Source organism: Saccostrea echinata, unplaced genomic scaffold (assembly GCF_033153115.1).
Source record: "Saccostrea echinata isolate AGI-Se365-2 ecotype Australia unplaced genomic scaffold, CSIRO_AGI_Sech_v1 ptg000033l, whole genome shotgun sequence".
NCBI classification, from domain to species: Eukaryota; Metazoa; Mollusca; class Bivalvia; order Ostreida; family Ostreidae; genus Saccostrea; species Saccostrea echinata.
This window is the reverse complement of record NW_026889782.1, coordinates 1,260,573-1,285,851: the sequence shown is the minus strand read 5'-3', so window position 1 is coordinate 1,285,851 and position 25,279 is coordinate 1,260,573. Positions and strand designations below refer to the sequence as shown.

Genomic DNA, 25,279 nt, shown 5'->3' with positions numbered 1-25,279 from the left:
AATTGTGAAATTCATGGTCCCTGGGCCAGGGGTTCTGGTGTTAGAGCGGTATTTCATGTTGAACTGTTAAAAAACAAACGTGTTTAAAGAAACAGTTTAATGTCCTACAAATTAATGAGAAAAATGCTTATGTTTTGTTTTGTTGACTTATCTTGTTGGTTATCCTCAATACCCCGGTTAACTGGAATATTGGACATAAATATTATTTATAATTTTGATTTAAAAAATCTTAAAGAAAAATAAGTAGAAAACAGGATTATAATCTTCTAAGGTAGGCGGGTCTGCACTAATAACCTTAGAAAAGTGTCGAAATTTTTTAGTCCATGATGATAAACGTAGACAGTCTTTGACCTTTTCAATGCCTCTATTGAGAAACTTACTTAGGTGCTGACATGCATTTAATAATAATTAAACATTCAAAGAATACAAAGGGTTCAATCAATCCGGGAGAACACAATGTAGAGATATTTCCTGCATGTTCATGTTGAATAAGGTTTGAGCTGCAGTATCAGTTTCTATTTTATGTTTTTATATTTTTTTATTACCAAAAAAGTATGCACGATTTTATTTATTGATTTTATTATTCTATACTCTATAAACATCAGAAGACAATCAGCAAATACGTATTAGAAAACATCAAATTTCAACATTTATTTTTTTTTCATAAAGAGAGCCTATTTATTATTCGTTCAGCTATGCATGGATGCAGCAGCAATAGGTAGACATAAAAAAGACTGTCAAATGGAAAAAAAAAAATATAATGATACAGGGAAATGCAGATAAAATATCTTAATAAATATGAAGATAACGAACAATAATCATTCTCAGAGTTCAATCAAACAATACATGTTTTGAAATTTTACGACCATTGAGAATTCAGGGATCGTTTTCGTACCATCAGCTACATGTTAACAGTCTCATAAAAAGTCCAGTCTCTAAGGTATCAATTAAGTGCCTCATGAAATAGTTAAATTTTTCCAATGTTCCCAGTTAAGTGAAGTGTTTTATTGACAGCGTTCAGAAAAGAAAACGAAACATTTTATTAGCGCAGAATTTTTGATAAGCCAATGAAAAAAGTGGTTTTTGTTCTAAGTAAGTTCGACCATATTAGGTAAAATTGTAGCTCCCTCCAATCCTTTTTCTAAATTTTACTATATATGATCTCAGTATTACATCGAACATCATGACTTCAAATTATACACAACATTATACTCGAAAGTAGGCGTTCATTATAACCACCCTAGAAGCAATTGTTATAAGAAGATTGAATGCATTACACTAGACATCTTTAAAAAAAAAATGTTGTTTACCCTCTCCTGACTGACTGGCTAAAAATGGCCTCAAAACTTTTTTAACCTCCAGGAAACAATGTTTTTTTTCGCAATTTTATTTCAATATATTTCGGAAATTCAGCATTGATATTAAAATCTTATGGGAAAAACTTATCCACCTACCTACCGACCCATTTTTTCACCCTTGGTCGGGAGAGGGCAAAAAAAAAACATTAAATTAAAGATGGTCCTTGTCACATTTTAAAACTACTGCCTGGTTGGCATAAGACAGGGGATAAATCTTTCTTTCGAGAAGTGAAATCTTGAAATATTGCTCTTAAATATGAAAAAGTGCGCACACACACATTTTTGTTTAAGAAGTTATTTGATAATACGCTTAACAATATATCAATCTTCATTTTGACTACCAAATTTGGCATCTTCATGTAACATATTAGAAAATACGAACAAAATATTTCTAATTTACAATTTATTTACAACATTTTCATTCTTTTCAGATATCAGAATTCATTTCATAATTTACAATTTGAGGAAAGTATTAAAAAAGCTATAACCACGAAAAACGTAATCCTCACAATTAAATTGTCTTTCTATTCTGTTTATAAACAAGCCCGTAATCTGAAGAGGGACAACTGTTTTTCCTTCAGGTTATTTTCTTGTATCCCCTCTTTCGAAAATGGATACTACGTCCCTCTCTAAATCAGATTAAAAAGGCCACAATGATTAACACAGATGTGTCATTGTCTCCTTTATTAGAACAGTAGTATCAGTGTCAATGGAACCGCAATATGTTGCTTCTCTTTTTAGTCCACATCTGCTGTATATAAGAAATAAATATATATTTTAGGAATTCAAAAACTGAAAATATGTACGTTTTATCCCTCGGACATTGTTGTATGAAAATTCTTAATTTCGGAATCCAGATTATGATATGAATAATGAATTTGTTAACACATTTCATGAAATTAAAAAAGAAAAAGAAAAGAAAACAACACACTTTAAGAATGAATGTTATTATAATACTGAATTATTTATAATTTTCTTATTAGCTGAGATCAAACATTAGAAAAAATACTCCGTTATATTCTATTGCATGTGACCTCCCAGATGAATATAAGAATTTGTTTCTTTTTTTTCTTTACTATTTTTTAAAAATATTAATTTTATTTAACTTAAGACTAAAAACAGATTAAGAACTTAATTATTTCACCTGCACCAGACTTCAAGTCAGATGAACATAAAATCTGAGCACGTAGGATTTTGTTCTGATTCTTAATTTTTGCTATTAATTTAGTATAAAAATTAACATTGAAAGACTTGTTCCAATGTATCATTTTTGATCCAACATAGTCAAATCCCTTCCCTGTCATGAACCCTAACCCCCACCCAAACCTTTGGAAAAGATTTTGAAGTTGGGGAATTCTCATTTTGGACTTGTTAGTTCATTTTAGTTTTTTGTTCCTTCCTATCCCTCTCCCTCCTCTGCACTCAGTTGCTTTGTCATTTATTTTTTCTTTAAAATAGATTTAAAAATTCCATGTTAATTTAACTGGTACTGGTTACGTTTATTTGAACCATGTTTTCTTCTCATTTCATTGGCTACATGCGCGGATCTAGAGGGGGTCGGGGGGACCTTGGACACCCCCCCCCCCCGAAAAGGAGGACCCCACCATCACCACCACGAAATAGGTTTTTTCACGTATGGGAAATAGAGATTTTACGGGGTTTTTTTTGGTTGAAAATATTTTGTTGTAAATATTTAACTGGCCCTTCAAACTCGATGAATATTGCATATTAACAATGAATAACGTACCTAGTGACGTTTTATCAGCATCATTGTCTCCTTCACGGACGTTCCATACGTAACTGTAGGATACCAAAGAAACACCCAGTTTGTTGAGGACCAGGGACCGTTCAGGAAGCCATAGTAACAGTGGTTAAGCCACCAGCCTCCTTTATACTCAACAGCGCAGTTACCTGTACTATATCTATCGTTGTCCCTGTCTGAGGTTGTGAAGAACATTCCAGACAGATCATAACGAGAATAACCAGTGTTTAAAATACTGTCACCTATGAAATAAAATAACGATTGATTGATTGTATGTTGTTTTACGTCCCGTTCGAGAATTTTTCACTCATATAGTGACGTCACCATAAACCGTTGAAGGGCTTCAAAATTAGAAATAAATATGAAATAACTTAAACTTAAAATATTACTAAGCTACTTAGACAGATAATTTCATTTGTTGTAAGGTATACTGTAGCGCATGCTGTATTGATTAGTGCTATTAATCTGAGTGATAACATCGTTATCACCTGTACAAAAAATAAAAGTTATTGTATGTTCCCTTGTCTAATTGTCTAATTAAACGATTAACCCAAGACAGCGTCAACATAAAATAAAAATGTACATTGATAAGTGAAGAGATAGGATCAAACATCACTAAGATATGCAAATTTGGAATTAAGAGTATTTCCAATGCTTTGGGATTAATACGGAATTTATTTCACAAGTAAGTCAGGATTTTTTTTTGGACATTTCTATGTGTGCTGCAACATAAAACCAACATAAGAGATGAGCGAATAATCAAGTTTCTCAATGCGGTTTACAAGGTTGAAAAGCGATATGAAAGAGAGTTCTGAATATTCTGATTTCCAAATAATTGTTACAAGTTTGAAAACTGGTATAAGGGTTGTGTGAATGATCAGTTTCTTAATGCATGTTACTCGTTTGAAAACCAATATGCTAATATTTCGATTTCAAATAAGTGTTATAAATTTGAAAACCGTCACAAAAGAGTTGTGGTTACTTTAATTTATAAATATGTGTTACAATTTGAAACCGACATGGGAAAAGTGTGATTACTCCGATTACATAATACATTTTACAAGTTTGACAACGACATGAGAGGTGTGTGAATACTCCATATCTTAAAGCTGAACATGATTCGTAAAAGCAATGTGTCCGCCATTTTTGTTCGGATTCTCGCTATATCTGAGGACCCCTATATAAAGGGCCTGACTTGGACACTGTTCAGTATAATCAGTCGACAGCGGTGTAGGCGGACGTATGCTATACAGCACTCGGTAGCGACAAAAATAACTAATACCTCGTCTAATGCAGGAAAGTAAGATACAAAAAAAAAACTTACAATTATAGTTGTACAGGTCAGTGCAGTATACAAACAAACACAGTTACACGTAACTACAATAAAATGTAAACAAAGGTAATGCAAGATAACCAGCACGAACACGGGTCGCCATTCCACGCCGATACCCGTGACAATAAAGCAGCCAGGTGTAACGAATGCGAAGAGTATACCCTGGTGTTGATGTATCGTAGATATAATATCGAAAATGGCGTATGCCTATTTACGAGTCCTGTTCAGCTTTAACATGTAATACAAGCTCAGAAAACCGACATCAGAAAGGTGTTAATACTCCGATTTCCAAATACGTGTTAGAAGATTGAAAAGAAAATGAGAGGTATGAATTGAAAAATATCTTTATACGTGTTACAAGGGTCAAAACTGCTCACAGTAGCCCAATGGAAGAGCGTTTTCGTCGTGATCGGGAAGCCTGGGTTCGGTTCAACCTTCGTGCCGAGTCAAACCTGAGACGTAAACATAGATAGTGGCTGTTCCTTCGTCAATCGCCCGGCATTTGAAGTATAAGTCACGGGTTTTTCGATTGAGACCTAAGAGACCGAGGTCCGATGTTACTGTAGGCGTTGGCATGATAAAGAAGCCTCAATGTTCAGCAGCCCTGAGTCCGACTATAGGTCTTATTTTAGACCCTACACCGGTATATTGTGACGTCTCTTTATGAGTGAGAAATCCTCGAATGGGACGTAAAGCAATCGATCAATAAAAAAGGTTGAAAGCGACATAACAGAATAATGAATACTTTAATTTTTTTATACGTTTTACAAATTTGAAAACTGACATAAAACCTAACATACATTCAACTGTAAAATTATTCATTTGAACCATTTTTCTCTCTCTCTCTTTTGTTTGTAAGATGCACATTCTACTTATTACATACCTAGGCTTCCTGTAGCATTTCCCGCTAGAAAGAGTTTGTAATTCTCTGTTTCATTGGAAACCGAGAATCGATCGTATAGCTCATACAGTCGGCTTCCATTCGACAGTGTTATAGAGACATACAGGTACGAGCTCTTTCCCTTTGTTAACTGATGGATTACTTCATTTCCTGTGTTAAGATACTTTTGGAATCAATTTATGCATATCAGCATAATATACTACTGTAAGAGTTAAGACAAATATTTCCCAAGGAAGAATAAATTGACCATTGAAAATGCTTCTTGTATACTTCAAACTTTGTCCTATAAATATGTTGATATTTGGGTTACGTGTAGTTGCTGTGATTCAAAAAGACTGTTTAGCATGGATATGAAATGGTATGATTTGATTTCCCTCTCTTTTACGTTTAATTTTTTTAATTTAAAATATGAGAATTCAATAATACGCAGTAAGTGATTATAACCTATTCTTAAAATTAGGACATTCAATAACTTTGATTCTCTTTCAAATTTTGATGTGTCTTTACAAATATCATTTGACAAATTTCAAAGGCGAGTCAATCTTCTGATTGTATAGAGGTTTATATGTACCGATCCAGATATTCGTTTCCGGTGCACCAAAACCATTCTTGTATTCTCCCCAGTTCTTTTCAAAGCTCACGGTTCCATCCACACGCTTTTGGATTGCCTTAGAAAGATAAAAACATATTATTTTCATTTACATCTGTATGATAAGATGGACCCATAGTAATTGTTTCCTGTTTCATGCCATTTACAACATAAATCTCCTATAAAATTTACACGATATTTAAATTTATAAATAAACTAGATACCGTCCATCCTCCGTCCATTGTATCCATATCACAGAACACTCTGACAGAAAGGGAACTGTTGCCATAGGGATAAATCTCGTACACCCCTGTATTGGTGTAACCATCTTCACGCAAGTCCCTACAATCTGTAGGAAGAACTGAAAAAGGGGGATGTGAAAAATGTATCTTAAAAATAAATATTTTCTTTGCAGGATTTTGAAATAAAATATTATCTCTTTTTTTTTCTCTTTAAAACCATTGTAGTTATCAATACTTAACGCCGCTTAGTAAGCTACATGTCTCTGTATAGATGTTTTGAGCAGTGGCAATGAAACATACATTGGCGTACATATCAATAGTGCAAATTTAATGTACTTAAAGCATTATATATATATATATATATATATATATATATATATATATATATATATATATATATATATATATATAATGTCGCTCTTTGTCAGATATTATGGGAATTAACAGTTCAGCTATTGCAGAAAAATGATCATAACCCGGGTTATATATTTTTACTGCAACATTAATGCGCATATTTTAAATTAAACGAGATGTTTGTGAAACACAAATGCCCCTTTCCCCTCAAATAATCGGAAATTTTTTCAACAGAAGTTGACCTAGATATTTTTATGATAAATCTGTATACCAAATTTCATATCATCATGTGCAACCTCTGCAAAGAAAATGAACGGAAACTGCAAATAATCTAAACTGATTTTTTCTAAGCCCAAGGGGCAAAACCCTGTCAGAAATTGCTCAACCGTACCCAAAAGAGAAGTTGAACTAGATATTTTTATGATAAATCTGAATACCAAATTTCATTTCATAATGTGCAACCTCTGCAAAGAAAATGAACGGAAACTGCAAATAATCTGATTTTTTGTAAGTCCAAGGGGCATAACTCTGTCTAAAATTGCTCGATCGTACCCAAAACAGAACTTGACCTAGATATTCTTATGATAAATCTGTATACCAAATTTCATTTCAGTATGTGCAAACTCTACGAAGAAAATGAACGGAAACTGTTGGTGGACCGACAAACAGCAGCAAAGCAATATGCCCTCCCTTCTTCGAAGGAGGCATAAAAAAGCATTTTTGAATTAGCAGAGTTAAAAAAGAAGACACATTTTGTTTTTCAGAAAAATCGAAAATAACTTATAAATGAAGAATGAAACATTATGTTGGAAGCTGTTTCCTTATCTAAAATTTGTATTTTATTGTGGTATAACTGTTAATGTTTTTTTTTAACCAGATGTGTCGTAACGCCACGAATGCCCCCACCGGCAGCCAAAATTTCAAATACCATGCACAAATGTGCATCTATAACTTAGATAATAAAAAGAAACTGCAAATTGTAAATTGCACATTTGTAGCTGAGGTAATGATTAGAAATTGTAAATTTTTAAATCTTTTCTGTTTAAGAGGGATAACTCTTTCAAAAATCATCAAACTACCACCAAATTCAAAATTGACCTGTTTTTTCTGGTGAAGTAACTGCACATGCAATTTCAACCTTATATACATCCCTGCAAAAGTAAGAGAGCGGAAACTGAAAGTTTCTTTTTTTTTACTAAGTTCAAGAGTAAATCATTGGACCATGACCAAATTCGAACTTGACCTGTATTTCCTATTAAAATACCTGCACATGTAAATTCATCTTTATACATACATTCCTACAAAAGTAAGAGAGCGGAAACTGAAAATTTCTTAGTTTAAAAAAACATCAGACCATGACGAAATTCGAACTTGACCTGCTTATTCCTATGGCGTATCCATATGTCAAATTTGAGTTGAGTGTGTGAAACTGTTACCGAGATAATGAACGGAAGGAACGTCAATGATGACAGAATGATTGATTGAATGTCGTTTTACGTCCCATTCGAGAATTTTTTTACTCATATAGAGACGTCACCATATACCAGTTAAGGGCTTCAAATTTTGACTTTTACTCGGCACTCTGAGCCATTGAGCAGTGTGGGATCTTTATTGTGCCAACGCCTGCCGTGACACGGGGCTTTGATTTGTAAGGTCTCATCCGAAAGCCCCGCAACTTTCACTTCAAAGTGCCGAGCGCATGGCAAAAGAACAGTTGCTTCATATTTTTTTTTACCGACTTAAGTCATTCGCGGCCGTGATTCGAATTCATGACCTTCCGATCACGTAGCGCCACCGACTGAGCTACCGTGAACGGTGATGATGGAACAGGGTAACACTACATGCCCCCGGCAATTTTATGTATAAATTGCTAATGTTGAAAGAAATAAAGAACAATACATACTATGAGAATAGTACTTCCAACCGGTCTCCTCAGAAATTTCTGACGTGTAGATTTCTTTGTGGAGACGGCACTTTTTCAGAATGATATTGTATCCATAGAAGCCACAGTCATTTTTACACATTGTAGAACACAAACACAACGACTGTGCGTCGTATTCTCCTAAAAGTTCGTCAGTTGACTTTTTATTGTCAAATTCCAGTTTTGCGTTATATTTTAGCGAAATCTGAGTAGCTTGAGATACAGATAAGAAGACAATAGTCAAACCTATCACACAAATATTCATTATGTCGTACTTTGAATGCGACAGTAACTCCTGCAAAATTATACAAAGTAAAAAATTTATCTTCCGTCTGCCAATTATAAATATGAAAGCATTAATCCTTTAAGGGAAAGTGATTGGCTGGCCGCTAGTACATGTATTTTGTACTATCACTGAAATATCGATTTTGAAAACTTAACTGGAGCCTCAACACAAATTAACACACATCAGCACTTTGTTTCAATATTTTACTCTGAATCTCATGTAGGTTTAAATATTGAAATAAAGTGCTTATGTGTATCCCCCATCCCCGGAACAATACTTGTATCAAGAATCTATACTTATAAATTAATAAATTTTGCAAATAAACACCGAAACAGGTGCACCAGAGTTCTTACTTACTCCTCTAACAACACACTAGATGCAAGATGATGTCCGTAAACTATATTTAGATTTCACTCGCATAGTAAGTATCGTACATTAAATTAAAAGTCTACTTTCATTTTCTAGAAACAGCCATGAAATAGCAAAAACGTGAGTACGTTGGCGTTTTCGGTTGGCGGATCTTAGTTGCTGGCAATTTTTTATGAAACTGACAACCACTGGATGAAAAGTCCAGTTTCCGCAAAACTGAAACTATATGGAAACCTTGCTGAAACTTGACGTTGAAGTTTCCTGTATGGTTTCCGCTATGCGGAAACCATATAATAGTTTCAGTAAGTTTCTGTAGGGTTTCCGTATACTGAAATTATTAGATTTGTTTACTAGTGGTTTCCGCAAAATGGAAACCAGCGTGAAATTAAATTTAACGACAATGTAACAATACTTATTAGTTTCATGAGGTTTCAGGTTCCGGAAACTGTTAATTTCGATTCCTTAAGGTTTCCGCAATGCTGAAACCAACCTGAAATTATTTTCATCAATTTTTTTAAAAGAGTAGATAAATTAACTAACGTTACTTTTTTATTTACTAATGCTTGTAAAGAAAATTTAGGTTTTTTTTTTTATTATTAAATCTAATAATTCATATTCAGTTTACGACTTGTGTCCGCTCTGTGTATACTTGATTTAATGGTTTAGATTTGATTTTCTTTTTTCAATTGAAAAATGGATATGTAGCAAATGAAAAAAACTAACGGTATGTTTTCAAACGTAATCAATTCCTCTCGCGAGGATTTTCTACAGTTCCCTACTCGAGCCCCCCCCCCTCCTCGGGAATTGATTCTTTTCATAGCATACATCATGTACAATGTACACAAAAATTACGTTTGTGTCAAGGGGTGATATATTTGGGGGGAATAATTCCCGGTTCCTCCATTTACAATAACAGATTTACAAAATTAAACGTGTTAAATAAATAGTTTGTCTTCATATTGCATGAAATACAGATAATTACCAGAGCCAACATGACCCGAGAAAACAAGATGACTGCACCTAGTAAGAGTTATCAGACATGAAGTGATATACGTTTCGCCCTGCCGTCATCTGACTTCATCTTGCTGCATATGTTCCATGATACATGTTGAAATATTACTAATTATGTATTTCAAAAGTTCTCTCTTACACCGTCGATTATTATGTTTAATTTAGTTGTTTAGATACACCTGCACTTGTGTATTATCTAATAAACGTGTTTTTTAAAAAAAAATAAGAACATATGTATAGTAATTCAGGAAACAAGAAAGCGCCATGTTAGCTAAAATAAATTCATAATTATAATTCTGATACCACCTGTCGAGAAATACACGCAACCTTAGGAACTTTGGAAGCTCTTACATACGTGTCATTGTATGATTATAATGACAAGTGTGCCATACTGATGTTGTTTACTTGTTTCTAATTTTCATTGATAATGAAATTAATAATAAACGTGATAATGCTTCAATAATTTAATCTGTTAACAGCACAACACTACTGACTACAGGAATCCATTTAACTTGATATGTAAACTCTTTTTACTAATATATTCAGTGTTCGACAGAACTATATAGCGCAATAGTTAGATGTTTTTATTATTACATTATGTTTAACATTATTTGTGTCTCTTCCTCATGATCGAATACAACTTAACCGTGATTTAAAAGACGTTAATCTTATCCGTTCTCCCATGGAATCACTCATATTTATTTAATTAAGGAAGGCCACGGATTTACTGCATAAAAAATATTACAAGAAAACATGTCCTGAAAATTTGATGTAAATGTTCCTTAGGATTTGCAGCATATTAATTTTTATCAAATTTGCCTACATGATTTTGAAGGACAGATGATACAAAAAGGGATGCCTGGATTGGTATAATATTTTTGGGCCTATTTTTGTTGCAAATGATGCAAATAATAAATTTCTGAAATATTAAGAAATTATAAACCTTCTATGATGTTCAAAATTCTACCTTTCTGCAACCATCCTTATTAATCTTTACAATTTTTTTCACTTCAAATCCCGTTATTGTGAAACTTTGAATGAAAAAATTAAAAACTACGCAGTAAAATTTGTTCATTTTACTCATATAAACATGACTCAAGTTGTTATTTTCATATTTTTTGACAAAAGTTTGTTTGTATCGTCTGTCCTTAATGCAATATTACTGTAAACGCGGTATAGCTTTTAGCAATGTGTTTAATTATATTCGTATTGAGAAGCCTAATGTGCTGAGTATGTGATTTAAACTGTAGAAGTAAATTTCTTATAATACCATGCAGTGTGTAAGTTGATCATATTTTCAATTATTTACGTTGAACCTCACTCACGGGCACCTGTCTTCACGTGCCACAGGTGAGGACACGTGTCGCAAAGACACCTGCTTCTGTGTTAGTGTATTTTTTGTATATTCTATGTGATTTGAGAGGTTTTTCTACCTAAGGGGAACAATGGACTGTGACCAAGCGTATATACATCAGCTGTATATGGTATACACACACCAGTAGCCTTTACTAGTGACACCAAGGTTACTGAATAGGCAAATTAAAAAAAAATCTAGCACACACTAAATAAAACTTTACATAAAATCACACACATCAAATTGTTACAAAAAATATATATAATTTTTTTATATAAAATGTTTCATACAAGCTTAAAATGTCGAGTAAGATTTTTCTAAGCGTAATTAATTGATTAATGTTGATTAAAAGAAAACAAAAACATCCAAACCATTTAGATATTTTTCTATCAATCTAGTATAAATCTACCGGGAATCGGAAAATATTTGTTTGTTCAATATACTATTTCAAAATTTAAAGATATTATTTTAAAAATTGTATGAAAAGAAATCGGCAATCAGTGGTATTCCTTGTTTGCCACCATTTTAAACTTCAAATGTTGAAAATATTATGAGAATGTGAAAATACAGTCTATCAGTGTTTATTTCATGACTTTTTTATTTGGTATTTTATGAGAGTACACGATTTTCTATCTATCAAATTTAGGGCACTCCGTTTCAACAACTACTATAATTACTTTACATAAGCAGGTTTTACATGTATACCCCCCGCGATCCCATGATCAATTTGGTATTATCGTGCAGAAGTGCTAATTCTGTGATATTCAAGAGAACTTTTGCAGTAAAAACGTGAAAGCTTTCTTTAAAAAAAATAAAAAATAAAAAAGCTGCAAAAATTATGTTGAATTTTCAATGTAAACAATGGACGGCCATTTTTGGTGAATCACTAGGTGCGTATCGCGCCAGTATGCGTCTCGCTCATTGGATAGATTCTCAGTAGAAGAAAGAAGGACAAAATGGCGAAAGAAATACCAAGAATTTGCTCAAGAAAAATAATATCTAGATGAGAAGACCTTTTGATTCTACATAGACGAAAAGCATACCAAATGACAGATTGGATACAGGTAGCTATTTCCTATAGTACAATGACCTTCATTTTTGAGTTTATTATCTGAAATTGTAAAAATAAGGTTGGGCTGAAATGGCGCATTTCAAAAATTCAAAATGGCCATAGTACAGTTTTCATAATTGTGAAAAAAATTACTGGTAAATCATTCTCAGCTTAGGTAGTAATATATAATTTATCGTTGATAGAAAGTCTGCATTCAGTTTGTACCATTGTATTTATCTTTCATGTATTTCGTATGATAAATAGAATATGCTATTGTATTCTTTTACATCATGTAAATTTTCTTTACAACGTCTTGTAAATTTTCTTCACAACGTGTCGTAGTATTCCGGAGTTTTAAATGCAAGTTGGTTTTTAGACTGTAATAGCGTTATGTACTTATATCCGGTGTTAACTTTTTCATTCGGAAAGGCGAAAGTCGGAAAGATCAGACCCCACGCTTATTTTTTTTTTTTTCAGAAAAGGTGAGCTATAGTGTTTATTATACCTTATTGTATTCATTATAATTCATAGAAATAGGTTTCTGAACCCCGTTTATTTTTGCTGAATTGTGTCATAATTATTGGTAGTAGACTGTGCTGCATTCCGGAGGATGGGGGTCATTTTTTTTAAACATAGAATGGTAAATATTAGATCATGTTGGGATAATACCCTCACTGTATCATGTAGTATTGTGTCTCTGTGTAACTGTGTTATGCCTATTTGTAGTTATGAAAGTAACATTTCTGAGAACCTGCAGACTTTGGGCTTAAGTTTCCTATTATCAGATTATCAACACAAAACTGAGTTGATTATAATATGAAAGTGACTTGATAATTTAGAAGCCTCATAATGTTCAAGTTGAAGTATTTTATTAAAGTTTCAAAAGCTATGATCATATATTAAACGCATGTTGAAAGTGCACAATATACATAAGCATCTTGTCTTACAAGGTATATGATTATAAGAAAATATTTTAATAATCAAACTTAAAATGATGTTTATTTAGATCAAGTGTAATTTTAAACTGACACATAAGACATATGCATGGTTTGATCTTCTATGAAACAATCAGACTTGATTTTGTAACATAAAACTTGATTTTGTAATTGTTCATCATAAATATCATGTTTTTATTTTCACTAGAACTGTTTAAATGTGGTTCAGTTGCTTAATATATCATAAATCACTGTAGAGTCACAACCATCTAAAACACTGTCAGAACAGTATTATCGGGTAATATGAATTCTGCATTCTATAAATAGAGTATGTGGTCTGATGTAATTGCCATTTTCAATCTCTAAAGGTAGTGATCCATAATATTTGTTTGTTTGTTATATAACGTCCCTTTACTCCATTTCGATAATTTTTCATTCATGCCACCAACACAGTCTCATCTGAAGGACCAGACTCCATGTACCACAGTGGATTCGGAGCAGTCGCTCTGACCACTGGGCCACATTGGCCATATGACCCATTATGAAAATTTGACATAATACTTCTCTGATCTTTTTTTTTTTTGGACTTGATAGAATGACTGATACGGAATTAGATTTTGGTACTCTATATGTTTTTAACTGTTTACCATTTGCCTTATTTCTATTACTAAGTCAGCTCTAAACAATGGCCACTAGAGACTCCTAATTCTGACTAATTATACAGATAGAGTGATCTGCCCTTGATGTAAAATGCAATAAAAGAAAATTAAATAAGTGACCATGTCCTTATCCTGTAGATTATAATCTTGAATCTGGAAAGGCGTACATATCTTCAACAAACTTATACATGTATGTAGTCTTGTTTTTATGGAAAAGTATAATTTATTTAATTTTTCCCACTCTCAGAGTATGATTGCATATCTCTTAGATGTTACAGGTTCCTTGACTTAAAAAAATAAATAAATATTAATTAAATCCAATTGTAAAAAATGATTAAACTATAGCCACTAACCAAGAGTTAGGTGTCTTACATAATTTATAATTAATATATTTTAATATTACAAGATTTACATTTCTATTTTATACTACAGTTTGCTATTTTATTCATTCTAGCATTTCAATAATACAAAATATACTTAAAAGTTAAGCAGGTGGCTTGTATATATGTCTTGAACATTGTTATCTAGTCTTTGAAGTCTTTGAAGTCAATTTAGTTAATCCCCTGTGCAATTCTCTTTTGTTACCCTGAAGACAGTATAGGTGTCACAGAAATTAACACTTTACCTGTCCACATCACTCTATTGTAAAGATGTCAAACAATCCTGAGTAAATTAAATAATCATTCAATTCCCCTTAAGGCAAAGATTATATTTTATCCAAAAAAAAAAACAACAAACAAACAAAAAACAAAGAGATAATCTCAGTTGTAGTAGTGTGGCATCAAGAGTAGTAGTTTTAGCAGCAAGAGAGTTAGGAGTTGGGGCTAGAGCAGGCAGTTAGCAGACCCAGTTTGACATATGTATATAATGTACATATTTCTGTAATAAAGACTGGAAAAGGAATTATCTTGTGTCTTAATCCTTGACGGATCTATGTCAAGGACAGTAACCATGTCTAATGGTTACTGAGTGACCGAGTGTTGAGGCCAGGTGTGCGCGTGTGTGCACTACCTATTCTGGGTGGACCCCTACCCTCCCCAGATCGGCAGTCACAAAATTTCAAGAACATTTAAATCGATGTTGTAATTTGGCTGTCACTTAGAGTGTGTCCATTTTAAAATGTTCTGAATTTCCATCAGATTTTTATACGCCCGTCTTTAGACGGGGCGTATTATGTTATGGCGTTCATGTCCGTCTGTCTGTCCGTCTGTCTGTCTGTTAGCTTTTCTCGTGTCCGGCTTATAACTTTAGTACTATTAGGCCTAGGATTATCAAACTTTGTCAGCTGATACTTCTTGGGTAGAAGGTGTGTCGCACTCCTAAAAGTAGGTCGCTCTGACCTTTAATTAAGATGCTATGGCCAAATATGGAAAAATCCTGTCCGGCTCATAACTAGAAAACTATTAGAATAAAACTGTCTTTTTACTATTAGATTACACAATCCCAAAAATGCAAGAGTGTTGCAGTATCCTTATTAAAAATATGTTAATTCAAGAAAATACTTATTTTTTCATTATATACTTTACAGCAATCTATAACAAATGTAATGTTACAAGAGAAATTCCACCTCTCCCATGGGTGTAATTATCAAGCACTGGTCAAGGAGAATTTGATAACAGAAAATTGCATGTCAAATTAGATTTGTCAAATTTGTTTTCAAATTTAATATCAGATTGACATAAATATGCATTTTTATTGCACTACAAAGCAGATAGTATGTATAGATCCATTCATCCGTTGGGAGTAATGAGTGGACATGCATCCAGTTAAAGATTAATTAATGAGTTCAGTGTAGGAAGGCTAGCTGTCTCAATCATTTCTGTTAGAGGATCTCTGATCAAGCAGCTCTTAACTGTATCCTTTGGGAATTAGACAGAAGAAATGCTTGTCAGTGTATAGCATATGTCATTTGATGGCCAACCTTTTATTTTTGATATTAATTTGATATAGATTAAGTTGTTTAGACTAAATTGATATTGTTTAATGTGATATTTTTAATTAATTTGTTGAAAATATCAACAAATTCAGAGCATCATGTCTCACAAATCTGAAAGCTGGGTGGGGGGGGGGGGGGCTGCAGATGGGCATTTGTCAAGCTCTAACACAACCAGTTGGAGATCTTTTATGTTATATTTGTTATAATTAATGCCTACACCACAGGAAATGTATAAACAAATATTATGAGGAATGCAAAAATCATTGAAATCCTTGCATCAAGGTTGACATGATTTTTTTGCACTCTAAACTGTTTATGACAATTGAACAATATTTGACGGGCGTATCATGCTGTGGCAGGGCACTTTATTTTCTGTGTCACAACTGTCCATCAGAGTTCATTGTAAATGAAACTGCATGCAGGGTGTGAGGAAATGGATATGCAAGTGGTCTTCAAGTCTTTTCTGAGCTCTTTTAAATAATTATTATTGCACTATCGTAAACTCTATTTTCATTTCAGATTCTACATGTAGTATCCACCTAACAAATCGTCTGAAAACGTAAAGAGGATGAAGAATACTTCTGATAAAAAGTAATTCTTAGTAAGCACTTCTTATTTTGCTGTAATTTAGGGAATAAGGACTAAAGTACAAAATATTTGTTTTGATATTTTTATTGTCTATTGTGTATTGTATTCTAACTACATGTATATTGAAAATTTCAGAGGTTTAATCTCTGTATCTTTCATAGTCACACTGATGGTTGTCAGTGTGTGTTTGTGTGTGCGGGAGGGGGGGGATAGGCTGTTTTCCTTTACTGTGTAAGCTTTATATGTATGATTTTTCTACCAAATTAACAGAATTTGTCCATGTTTTCTAAGGGAGTCCAAGTAATTTTTTTAATTACTTTCCTATGTACATTTAATAACTTACCTAATGCCAGAGTGGGTGGGTTGGGGTTGGGGGTCCAATTTTTTAGCCATGTTTGGAATTAAGCATTCTTTGATCAGTGGGATTCAAGTATGTTTAAATGAAGTGCCACACCCTCTTTGAAAGAGAAATACATGTATCTTGGAAAAGAGGGAATAATTTAGGGTACAATATAAATTTTTATTTTCAAAAACATAGATCTGCATGTACTTATAGAGTGCAGATTCATTTTTGTTCAAATCATATTCCCTGGGCCCAGGCTGAGGCCACAATAGAGGGTCAGAATTTGACATAGGAATAAAGAGGAAAAATTCAGAGATGAACAGAAATATTAAGTCATTTTACAGGCTGTCCAAACATAATTCTCTGTTTTATGTCACACACATGCTAATGTCTTCAATAAAATGAATGACCCCTTTTAGTAAAAAACAAAAAGAAGTATGTCAGCCACACCTTGTGAACTACCTATTAAAATTATATGAATTATTTCAAAACAAGTATTTAACAACAAGCCTATTTATGTTATTCAAATATCATGAATCATGGCCTATGGGTCTAGGGTGTGGTTAAAAGAGGGGGTTATATTTTGATGTGTGATTAAAATGAAAAAAGAAATCCTTTATTTACTCTGAGACTCTGGAACAAAGGGATAACATGTAATATCGATATGCATATACATGTGTGTATATACTCATGTACATTTGGATTAAATTTCAAGTTTGTTTAATTTTATTGTCCTTAGAATTTAAAAGAGGCAACTTTAATAGACTAGCAAGTACACATACATTTTTAGATTATTTAAAATCATTCTAGTAAAAAAAATGTTGAAATATTGAAATTTAATAATAATTAATAAATCAAGGGCTTGTACTATAACAGCATTAGGGATTCTGTTAAACTATATTCATATATTTTTCAATAGGTTCAAATAGCTGATGAGCAGGTCAATCCAACTTGAACATGACATTATTTCTACAAGGATGAAACCACGTCTCTGGTGTACTTAAGCATTGACATGTTAAAGTCAACAGAAACGGGAACAGGTCATACATGCAGACTACAGTGTTGTGTTGCACAGTTCAGAAAACATAAATCCACCGCTAACATAAGTGCAAGCGAGTCGTCAAGAACTGAAGTCAACCACTCAAGGACTTTTCTGTTGGATTATTATGGACTACAAACTGATTATTTGACAAAGGAATCCACTTTGATGCTTGTTGGCTACCATTAATGTGAAATTAAGCATTTATTATCCCAATTACTTTTACATATTCTTGATGATATTAGACATGCATCTTATTGAAATTAAATTTAAAAAAAACATATGATTTGTTCGAATTGTTTTCTGAAATTGACAGTTTATGTTTAGTGAAGGAGGTATGGTCAATCTGCTGTGAATAGAAAAGACATTACATAAATGAAAGACATTACATTAATGAATTACACTCATGGCAGGGCTTGAAGAAGCAAATAATAAATTTTGTTTTAGTTTTCAACTACCATCATGAAAAAATGCCAAGTAGAATCTTGACAAATAGTATAAAATATCAACTCTTAATTTATCTATTGTGGAGGCTGAGACTATATATATTGAACTTTCTTCAAGTTTCCACAATGCGGAAACCATAGTATACTAATTGTTTATCAAATGTTTAGGCACGCTGAAACCATTCATATACTTCAAGTTTCATCAAGATTCCGCAATGCGGAAACCATAGTATGCTGCATGTATATCAACTGTTTACGCATGCTGAAACCTTACATATTCTTCAAGTTTCATCAAGTTTCAGTTGCGGAAACCATTTGGATTCGTGGACACCTTAAGTTTCCGCACTGCGGAAACTTGATGAAACTTGAAGTTTCAGTACTGAAACTTTGCGGAAACTATTAGTAAGCTTAAGTTTCCGCAGAGTTTCAGCAGTGTTTCAGCCATGCGGAAACTGTTTTTTTCATCCAGTGAACAAGCAATCGTTTATTTATTTCATAAAAAGTCATCACTGAATTGTTCAATCAAAACTTGATTTAAATGATATAAAAGAAATAAGTTGTGATAACCGATTAAAAAGGGAAATGTGCAAATTATGTTCGTCATTCACCGATCTTAATATTTATGGAAGCTTCTAGAACAACATATAGCATCGAGCCCGATGAAAACAAGAGGCTCAAGGGCCACATCGCTCACCTGAGCACTGGCTAGGAAAAAGCAGAAATAAGTTCAGTCTTGAAAAGTTTTGATATAAAAGTGGTTGGGGGGGGGGGGTGATTTGAACTTGCATCTATACTTCAAAGGGATCCTTTTGAATTAATATGACAAAAAATGGCCATGCTATTCTTATTGATATATCATTTGTATTCCTTTGTATAACTATTATCCACTGTTATGGCCCCTCTATTCTCCTTAGGGTCATGATTTGAACAAAATCTGAATCTACATTAACCGAGGATGCTTCCATTTAAACATGACTAATTATGGCTTTGCTCTTCTTAAGAAGATTTTAAAAGGCTTTTTTCCTATGTATTCCTATGTAAAACTTAGATCGCCCATTGTAGTCCCACCCTACCCCTGGGGGGTGTCATGATTTCAAGAAACTTGAATCTTTACTATCTGAGGATGTTTCCATATAAAAATGACCAATCATGGCTTTGCTGTTCTTGAGAAGAAGATTTTTACAAATTTTTCCTATGTATTCTTATTTAAAACTTTGATCGCCCTTTATGGCCCCATCCTACCCCCGGGGGTCATGATTGGAACAAACTTGAACCTACACTACTTGAGGATGCATGCTTTCATATAAATAATTATGACCAATCGTGGCTTTGTTGTTCTTGAGAAGATTTTTAAAGATTTTTCCTATATATTCCTATGTAAAACTTTGATTGCCCATTGTGGCCCCACCCTACCCAGGGGTAATGATTTGAACAAACTTGAATCTACACTACCCGAGGATGCTTCCATTTAAGTTTCATATTTTCAAGCACAGTGGTTCTTGAGAAGATTTTTAATGATGCCATTAATTTTTCACGAATTCATGATTATCTCCCCTTGAAAGAAGGCTTGGCCCTTCATATGAAAAAACTTAAATCCCCTTTACCTAAGGATACTTTGTGGTAAGTTTGGTTGAAATTGGCCCTGTGGTCCTTGAGAAGAAGATGAAAATGTGAAAAATTTACAAGAACAACAACGACAATAGACAACGGACAAATTTGATCAGAAAAGCTCACTTCTTGAGCCTTCGGCTCAGGTGAGCTGAAAAGCTTTTGTGTGAATGGTCATTGAAATAATGGTAAATCATTGATAATACTACATGTGAATATATATATATATATATATATATATATATATATATATATATATATATATATATATATCGAAAGACTATTGTATGCGTATTAAGTTTTCCTAATAAATTAATTTATCGGTAAAATTTGTATATATTCCTCAATGAGAGCATCTCGGCAACGAAACCGAAATTCAACTTGTATATTTATATGTATTTATCTCAATCAATGATTTGATAAATTAAAAATAAACTGTTTTCTTTGTTTCTTAATCAAATAATAAACCTTCAGTTTTTGTATAAAAAGCGTTAACAAGTATAATTATTAAAAGGACACTTGAAAGAAAAAAAATTAAAACAGGGCTTTGTCGTATTTCACAAATAATTTTTATGAGATATGTGAGTAAAAATGTATGGAAATAAATTCACTGGCTTAAATGAAGCGTTTTTCTACAAGGCATTTTTTTTTCCAGTACGGTATACGTTAAGAAAGATCTACTTGTTTTCTTCATACAATTGTCATATCTGACATGAATTTGACCCTTTGATAAACACAAAATTCACACAATTTTATTTTATTCACGTGTACATATACCGGTACCTGGAACACATTCATGCAAGCGTGCATTATCTAATGAAAAATGTGAAGATAACAAACAGTGATTGATTAGGAAAAAATACAAGCGATACAAATCTGTAAACAGGGCATAAACACGGTCCCCCTCTAAAACTTAAAAGGTGGAATCAGGTGGCCAGGAGGAGTAAGCATCCTCTGCTGACCGATTAGACCTGCTGTGAGCCCTGTGTACTGATTATGTAGAGGTTATATTCCGTGGTCAATTTATGAATAAACACATGGGCCTAACAATTGGTATGAATTATGTCAGTCAAACAAGTGTATTTTTTTCCTAACATTTCTGCTATGTTTCACAGTTGTATTTACAATGGTATTTCAGTTCACATTATTTTCTGGCTTTTTTATCACATTAATTACCACTGGCCTATATGTTGTACGAAAAATTGCGTCTTTTTTGTTTTGAATGACAAAATATAACACGTTTAGCCTTTTAGAGTAATCTTTGGGAATTTAATTCAACTAATTTTATATGCTTGACAATTTAAAAGTTTTATTTCCTTTTAACCCTGACAATATCAACATTTTTTTTTTCTATGAATGTAATGTTCTCTGTATTGCTGAAAAATATCACTTCACCCGCTTAGCAATAGCTAGAAAATTTAAAAAATAGTAATGAAAAAATCCTTTCTCCACCTTTCTTTCATGTTTGAGTTAGAGAAACAAAAAAAAAAAAGAAGAAAAGAAATGGAAATGTGATGTTATCAATTTTTTGGATATCCAAAAAAAACCCCCATCAATATCAACTAGGTTTACTAATATATTAACAACAAAGGAAATGAAAAAAAAAACATTCAGAAATATTTCAGTATAACAATTGATAATTTTGTTCATGTTAAGTAAGATTGAAGTGTAAATATAATGAACAGATATTCTAAAAATTCCAATTAAACTATGCAAATTATGAGCAGAGCCAACACGGACCTCTACAACTGAGGTGGAAACTGGTGCCTTCTCAAAAAATCCTTGATATAACTAATTTCACGAGTGACATACCTTAAGAGTATAGTGATGAGGCTTACTGTTGAGAATGAAGACAAATTCATCAAAAGACAAAAGAAATATGAAAACGTTAAATGCAAAGAATGCGTTTTACTTTCGTATATAGTTAACAGAAGTTGACATATTGTTACAAAGGTTACAAGATGATATCTACTTTTTCTATTAGAGAAACTGATTGTATATCAATTCTAAATAACAATGATCCTTTGCTGAACACAGATGACACACTTTGCACCAACATTATTCAGGTACATATAATTATACAGTACCGTCACCTTGAATGTGTTTTCATGAAAATGTCAAGTTTCACTCAAGTGTGAATTCAGAAAATTCTTTGAATTGTTAAAATTATAATTTTAGTGATATCTCTGTTAATATTTCTCTTTTTTCCCTTTATTGTCTTCTTTATGAGTGTACTTTCTCTCTTGAGGAATACCAGTGAAGACTTTTTTTTTTTAAATATAAACCAAAATTTCACAAATACATTGAGCGTCTCTGTGAAAATCGATATACATTAAAAATGTGTAATTTCCTCAAATATCGACAGCTGGCTTTGGCATTCATTTTGATAAAAGTATATAATGTTTTTCTCTGAATGTATTTTAATGCTCTAGCTGATTGAAATATTTATTAGAAATCCACAGAAAAAATCCCACAAGGGAGACATATAATATTTTAGCCTCGTTTCCTTTTATATATTTTTCTTTCAACTGACAGGGTATTATTGAATGCTAGTCTCCTCGTTGTTAACTGTACGCATAATAGATAGGTTTTCTTTGTGTAAAATGATATCGAAATTTAAACCTTCCTCATACGTTTGTGCTGATTGGCTACCGATGTAAAAAGAGTATTGACAGCTTAAATTTTTACGTAGATTTTTGACTATACACTAAAGGAAAAATTGTCAGAAGTATCGAGAACATGTGTCTTAAGTTTTATATCAGGAAAAACTCAAAGAGTATCTATCAAATTTACTGAAGAACTAGTTACAAATGTACGTAATATATATTCTTCTTCTATTTCAAGTAAAAATAGAATTTGTTATCTCATTAAAAAGGAAACGTGTTTTGCAAAAAGGACTTCTTTAGAACAGGACATTAAAATTAATCAACACATAGATGAGAGATATGACAACATTTAAAAAAGCTCCCTCTCTCTCATTTTAACGATTTTGCTATGCTATTCTTCATCACTGAAATGTGCAGATAACGATCTGTGATTATGCTTAAATATACACATAAACAGACAATAAACAAAAGTCTGTAAACATTCATTGCTTTTTTTTTTATTTATGTAGCAATATACCTTTATCACCTGCATGTTTTTCCCCAGCAAATTCTATGGTGGATACAATAGCCTTCTTTGCAACTACCAGCTATTTTTAGTCGTATCTTGATTAACGTCTTTCTTTAAGTCGTATGTTGACTGACGTCTTTCTTTTACGTGTAGTCGTATGTTGACTGACGTCTTCCATACAATTTGTGAAGCCATTATTTTCACACTAAATTGTCTACGGGTTTGATTGGACTCAGAGCACGATTTCTTATCATTTCATCAATGACCTCATGACAAGTACGACTTTAATTCCATTCCGCGATATGCCATAAATCATAAGAATGGAATACAATGTATCAGTTTCAATAAATTCAACTAAAAATTATTTTCATATTTAATTACTACTAATAACATAAACAGCTCTTATGCTACTATAATATATTTCCGAGAGTCCTTTTTTAATGCCCTGTCACAGATTTGTATTCTTTGTAGATATTTTGAGATCGATGAGTCTTCGTTATCGTCACCTTTTTCATGCATGTAGATTTTAAAACATATATTTAATTTGATTAACGTTTTTAAGCAAACGTTTGAATACTTATTTTTACGCTAAAATTCATGAATTTACTTACAAACATATATGCTTTGTTCAAGTGTACATGTATTGTGTGATAGATTTTGTTTGTTTTTATTGTTTAACGTCCCTCTCGAGAATATTTCACTCGTATGGAGACGCCACCACTTGCCGGTGGAGAGCTGCAAATTTTTGACTTATACTCAGCACACAGGGCCCATTGAGCAGCGAGGGATCTTTTTCGTGCCAGCACCTACTGCGACACAGGAACTCAGTTTATACGTTCTCATCCGAAGGACCGGTCTCTACGTCCCATAGTGGGACTCGAACCCGCGACGTAAGGATCAACTCCTTACTCCGCGACTCTAGAGCGAACGCTCTAACCACTGAGCCACCAAGGATGTGAGATTATCGTTCACAGAGATTTTTAACTTGTTAATGAGCTTCATAAACAGAGTCTTTAAATCACTGTTAGATACCTCTTCGTGTTCCACTTCCTGTCCTTATTTCAGACCTTGTTTTGCGTCCTGTTTATCCTGCTGTTTTTCTTGCCTTTTTCGTCACATGTTCTTGTTTCGAGTTTCCTATGTGGAGAAGTATTCAGTAGATATTGGTTCATCAAAAAGTATAGAAAACGAACTTGATTCAGCATCTTGTATCGTAATAATTTTTTTTCTGCAGAATCCCACACTTCAATATACTGCTGTTGCTTACATTTTCCTCACTTTTTGTCTCGCAAAAATTTCATGCCATTTGGGCGCACCCCAAAACCGAAACTTTTAATGCCATTCTCGTTCCAATCTTATAAGTGAATCTGCTTGTCACATGAATGAATATGAGTGATCGTCATGTTGAACAAAAATTATACCATTTAAATAATTAGAGTGCCTATTCTGCTAATAAGAGACGAAGTAAATTGATATCATCTACTCTGGCTGTACCAAAAGGTCTTTTTGATTGATGGGTTCACAACTGGTTAAAGTGCTCTTGTCTGTCTCCCACGTTCTACGTCACCAGGTCTACACTTTGAAGAAAAACTTCGAGGACTTTATAGTTTTATTAAAATGAGAAAGAGGTTGTAATTTTTTTGTGAAAATTGGCTAAATAAAGTCCTTTTGAATTGACAAAAAATCTGTTCACAATCTATTGGAACAATGCAATGGAAGTCTGTACTTCTTTTTCTCGTTTAAAAATTCAAAAGAAAAATAAGATATTGGAATATTAATCAGAAAAAGTATTGAATAATTTACTGATTAAGGAATAAAGGTAAAAATTTTTAAAAAGTTTGACAAAAATCTTTCTTGGTCAATTTGCTCAAAACAATTTTTTATAAATTTTTGTTTAAATTGTTATTTAAAATCTGATGGGAAAAACAAGGATTATCAATAACAAGAATCATCTCTTATTTCCAGAGATGGCATTGTTGACCTTGTGACCAAATCTGAAATATATTCCTTTTTACCCTGACAATATCAACATTTTTTTCTATGAATGTAATATTCTCTATACTGCAAAAAATATCACTTC

At 32.8% G+C, this 25,279-nt stretch overlaps 1 protein-coding gene and 1 long non-coding RNA gene across 2 annotated transcripts; one reads left to right on the top strand and one right to left on the bottom strand.

Annotated features, from left to right (window-relative positions):
* Positions 1 to 1,830: 1,830 nt before the first annotated feature.
* Positions 1,831 to 8,708, bottom strand: LOC133198928 (fibroleukin-like). Its single transcript, XM_061334838.1, has 6 exons — positions 8,443 to 8,708; positions 6,168 to 6,304; positions 5,926 to 6,022; positions 5,337 to 5,504; positions 3,106 to 3,362; positions 1,831 to 2,106 (listed from the first exon to the last, which is right to left on the bottom strand). Exons 1-5 carry the CDS (start codon positions 8,561 to 8,563, stop codon positions 3,106 to 3,108), a joined length of 780 nt encoding a protein of 259 aa, XP_061190822.1. The 5' UTR covers positions 8,564 to 8,708; the 3' UTR covers positions 1,831 to 2,106.
* Positions 8,709 to 12,997: 4,289 nt separating this feature from the next.
* LOC133198935 (uncharacterized) lies at positions 12,998 to 18,300 on the top strand. The gene is made up of 3 exons (XR_009722677.1): positions 12,998 to 13,013; positions 16,581 to 16,652; positions 17,912 to 18,300. It is a non-coding gene; the product is annotated as an uncharacterized LOC133198935 (long non-coding RNA).
* The last annotated feature ends 6,979 nt before the right edge of the window (positions 18,301 to 25,279 follow it).

What these genes read in the sequence shown, in the direction of transcription:
- LOC133198928 (XM_061334838.1), bottom strand. Translation starts at nt 8,563, where the DNA reads ATGTGTAAAAATGACTGTGGCTTCTATGGATACAATATCATTCTGAAA. An exon ending in TTGGAAGTACTATTCTCATA is followed by an intron (nt 6,305 to 8,442) that starts GTATGTATTGTT and finishes CCCCTTTTTCAG; the next exon opens with TTCTTCCTACAGATTGTAGG. An exon ending in GGAAACGAATATCTGGATCG is followed by an intron (nt 5,505 to 5,925) that starts GTACATATAAAC and finishes ATCTTAACACAG; the next exon opens with GAAATGAAGTAATCCATCAG.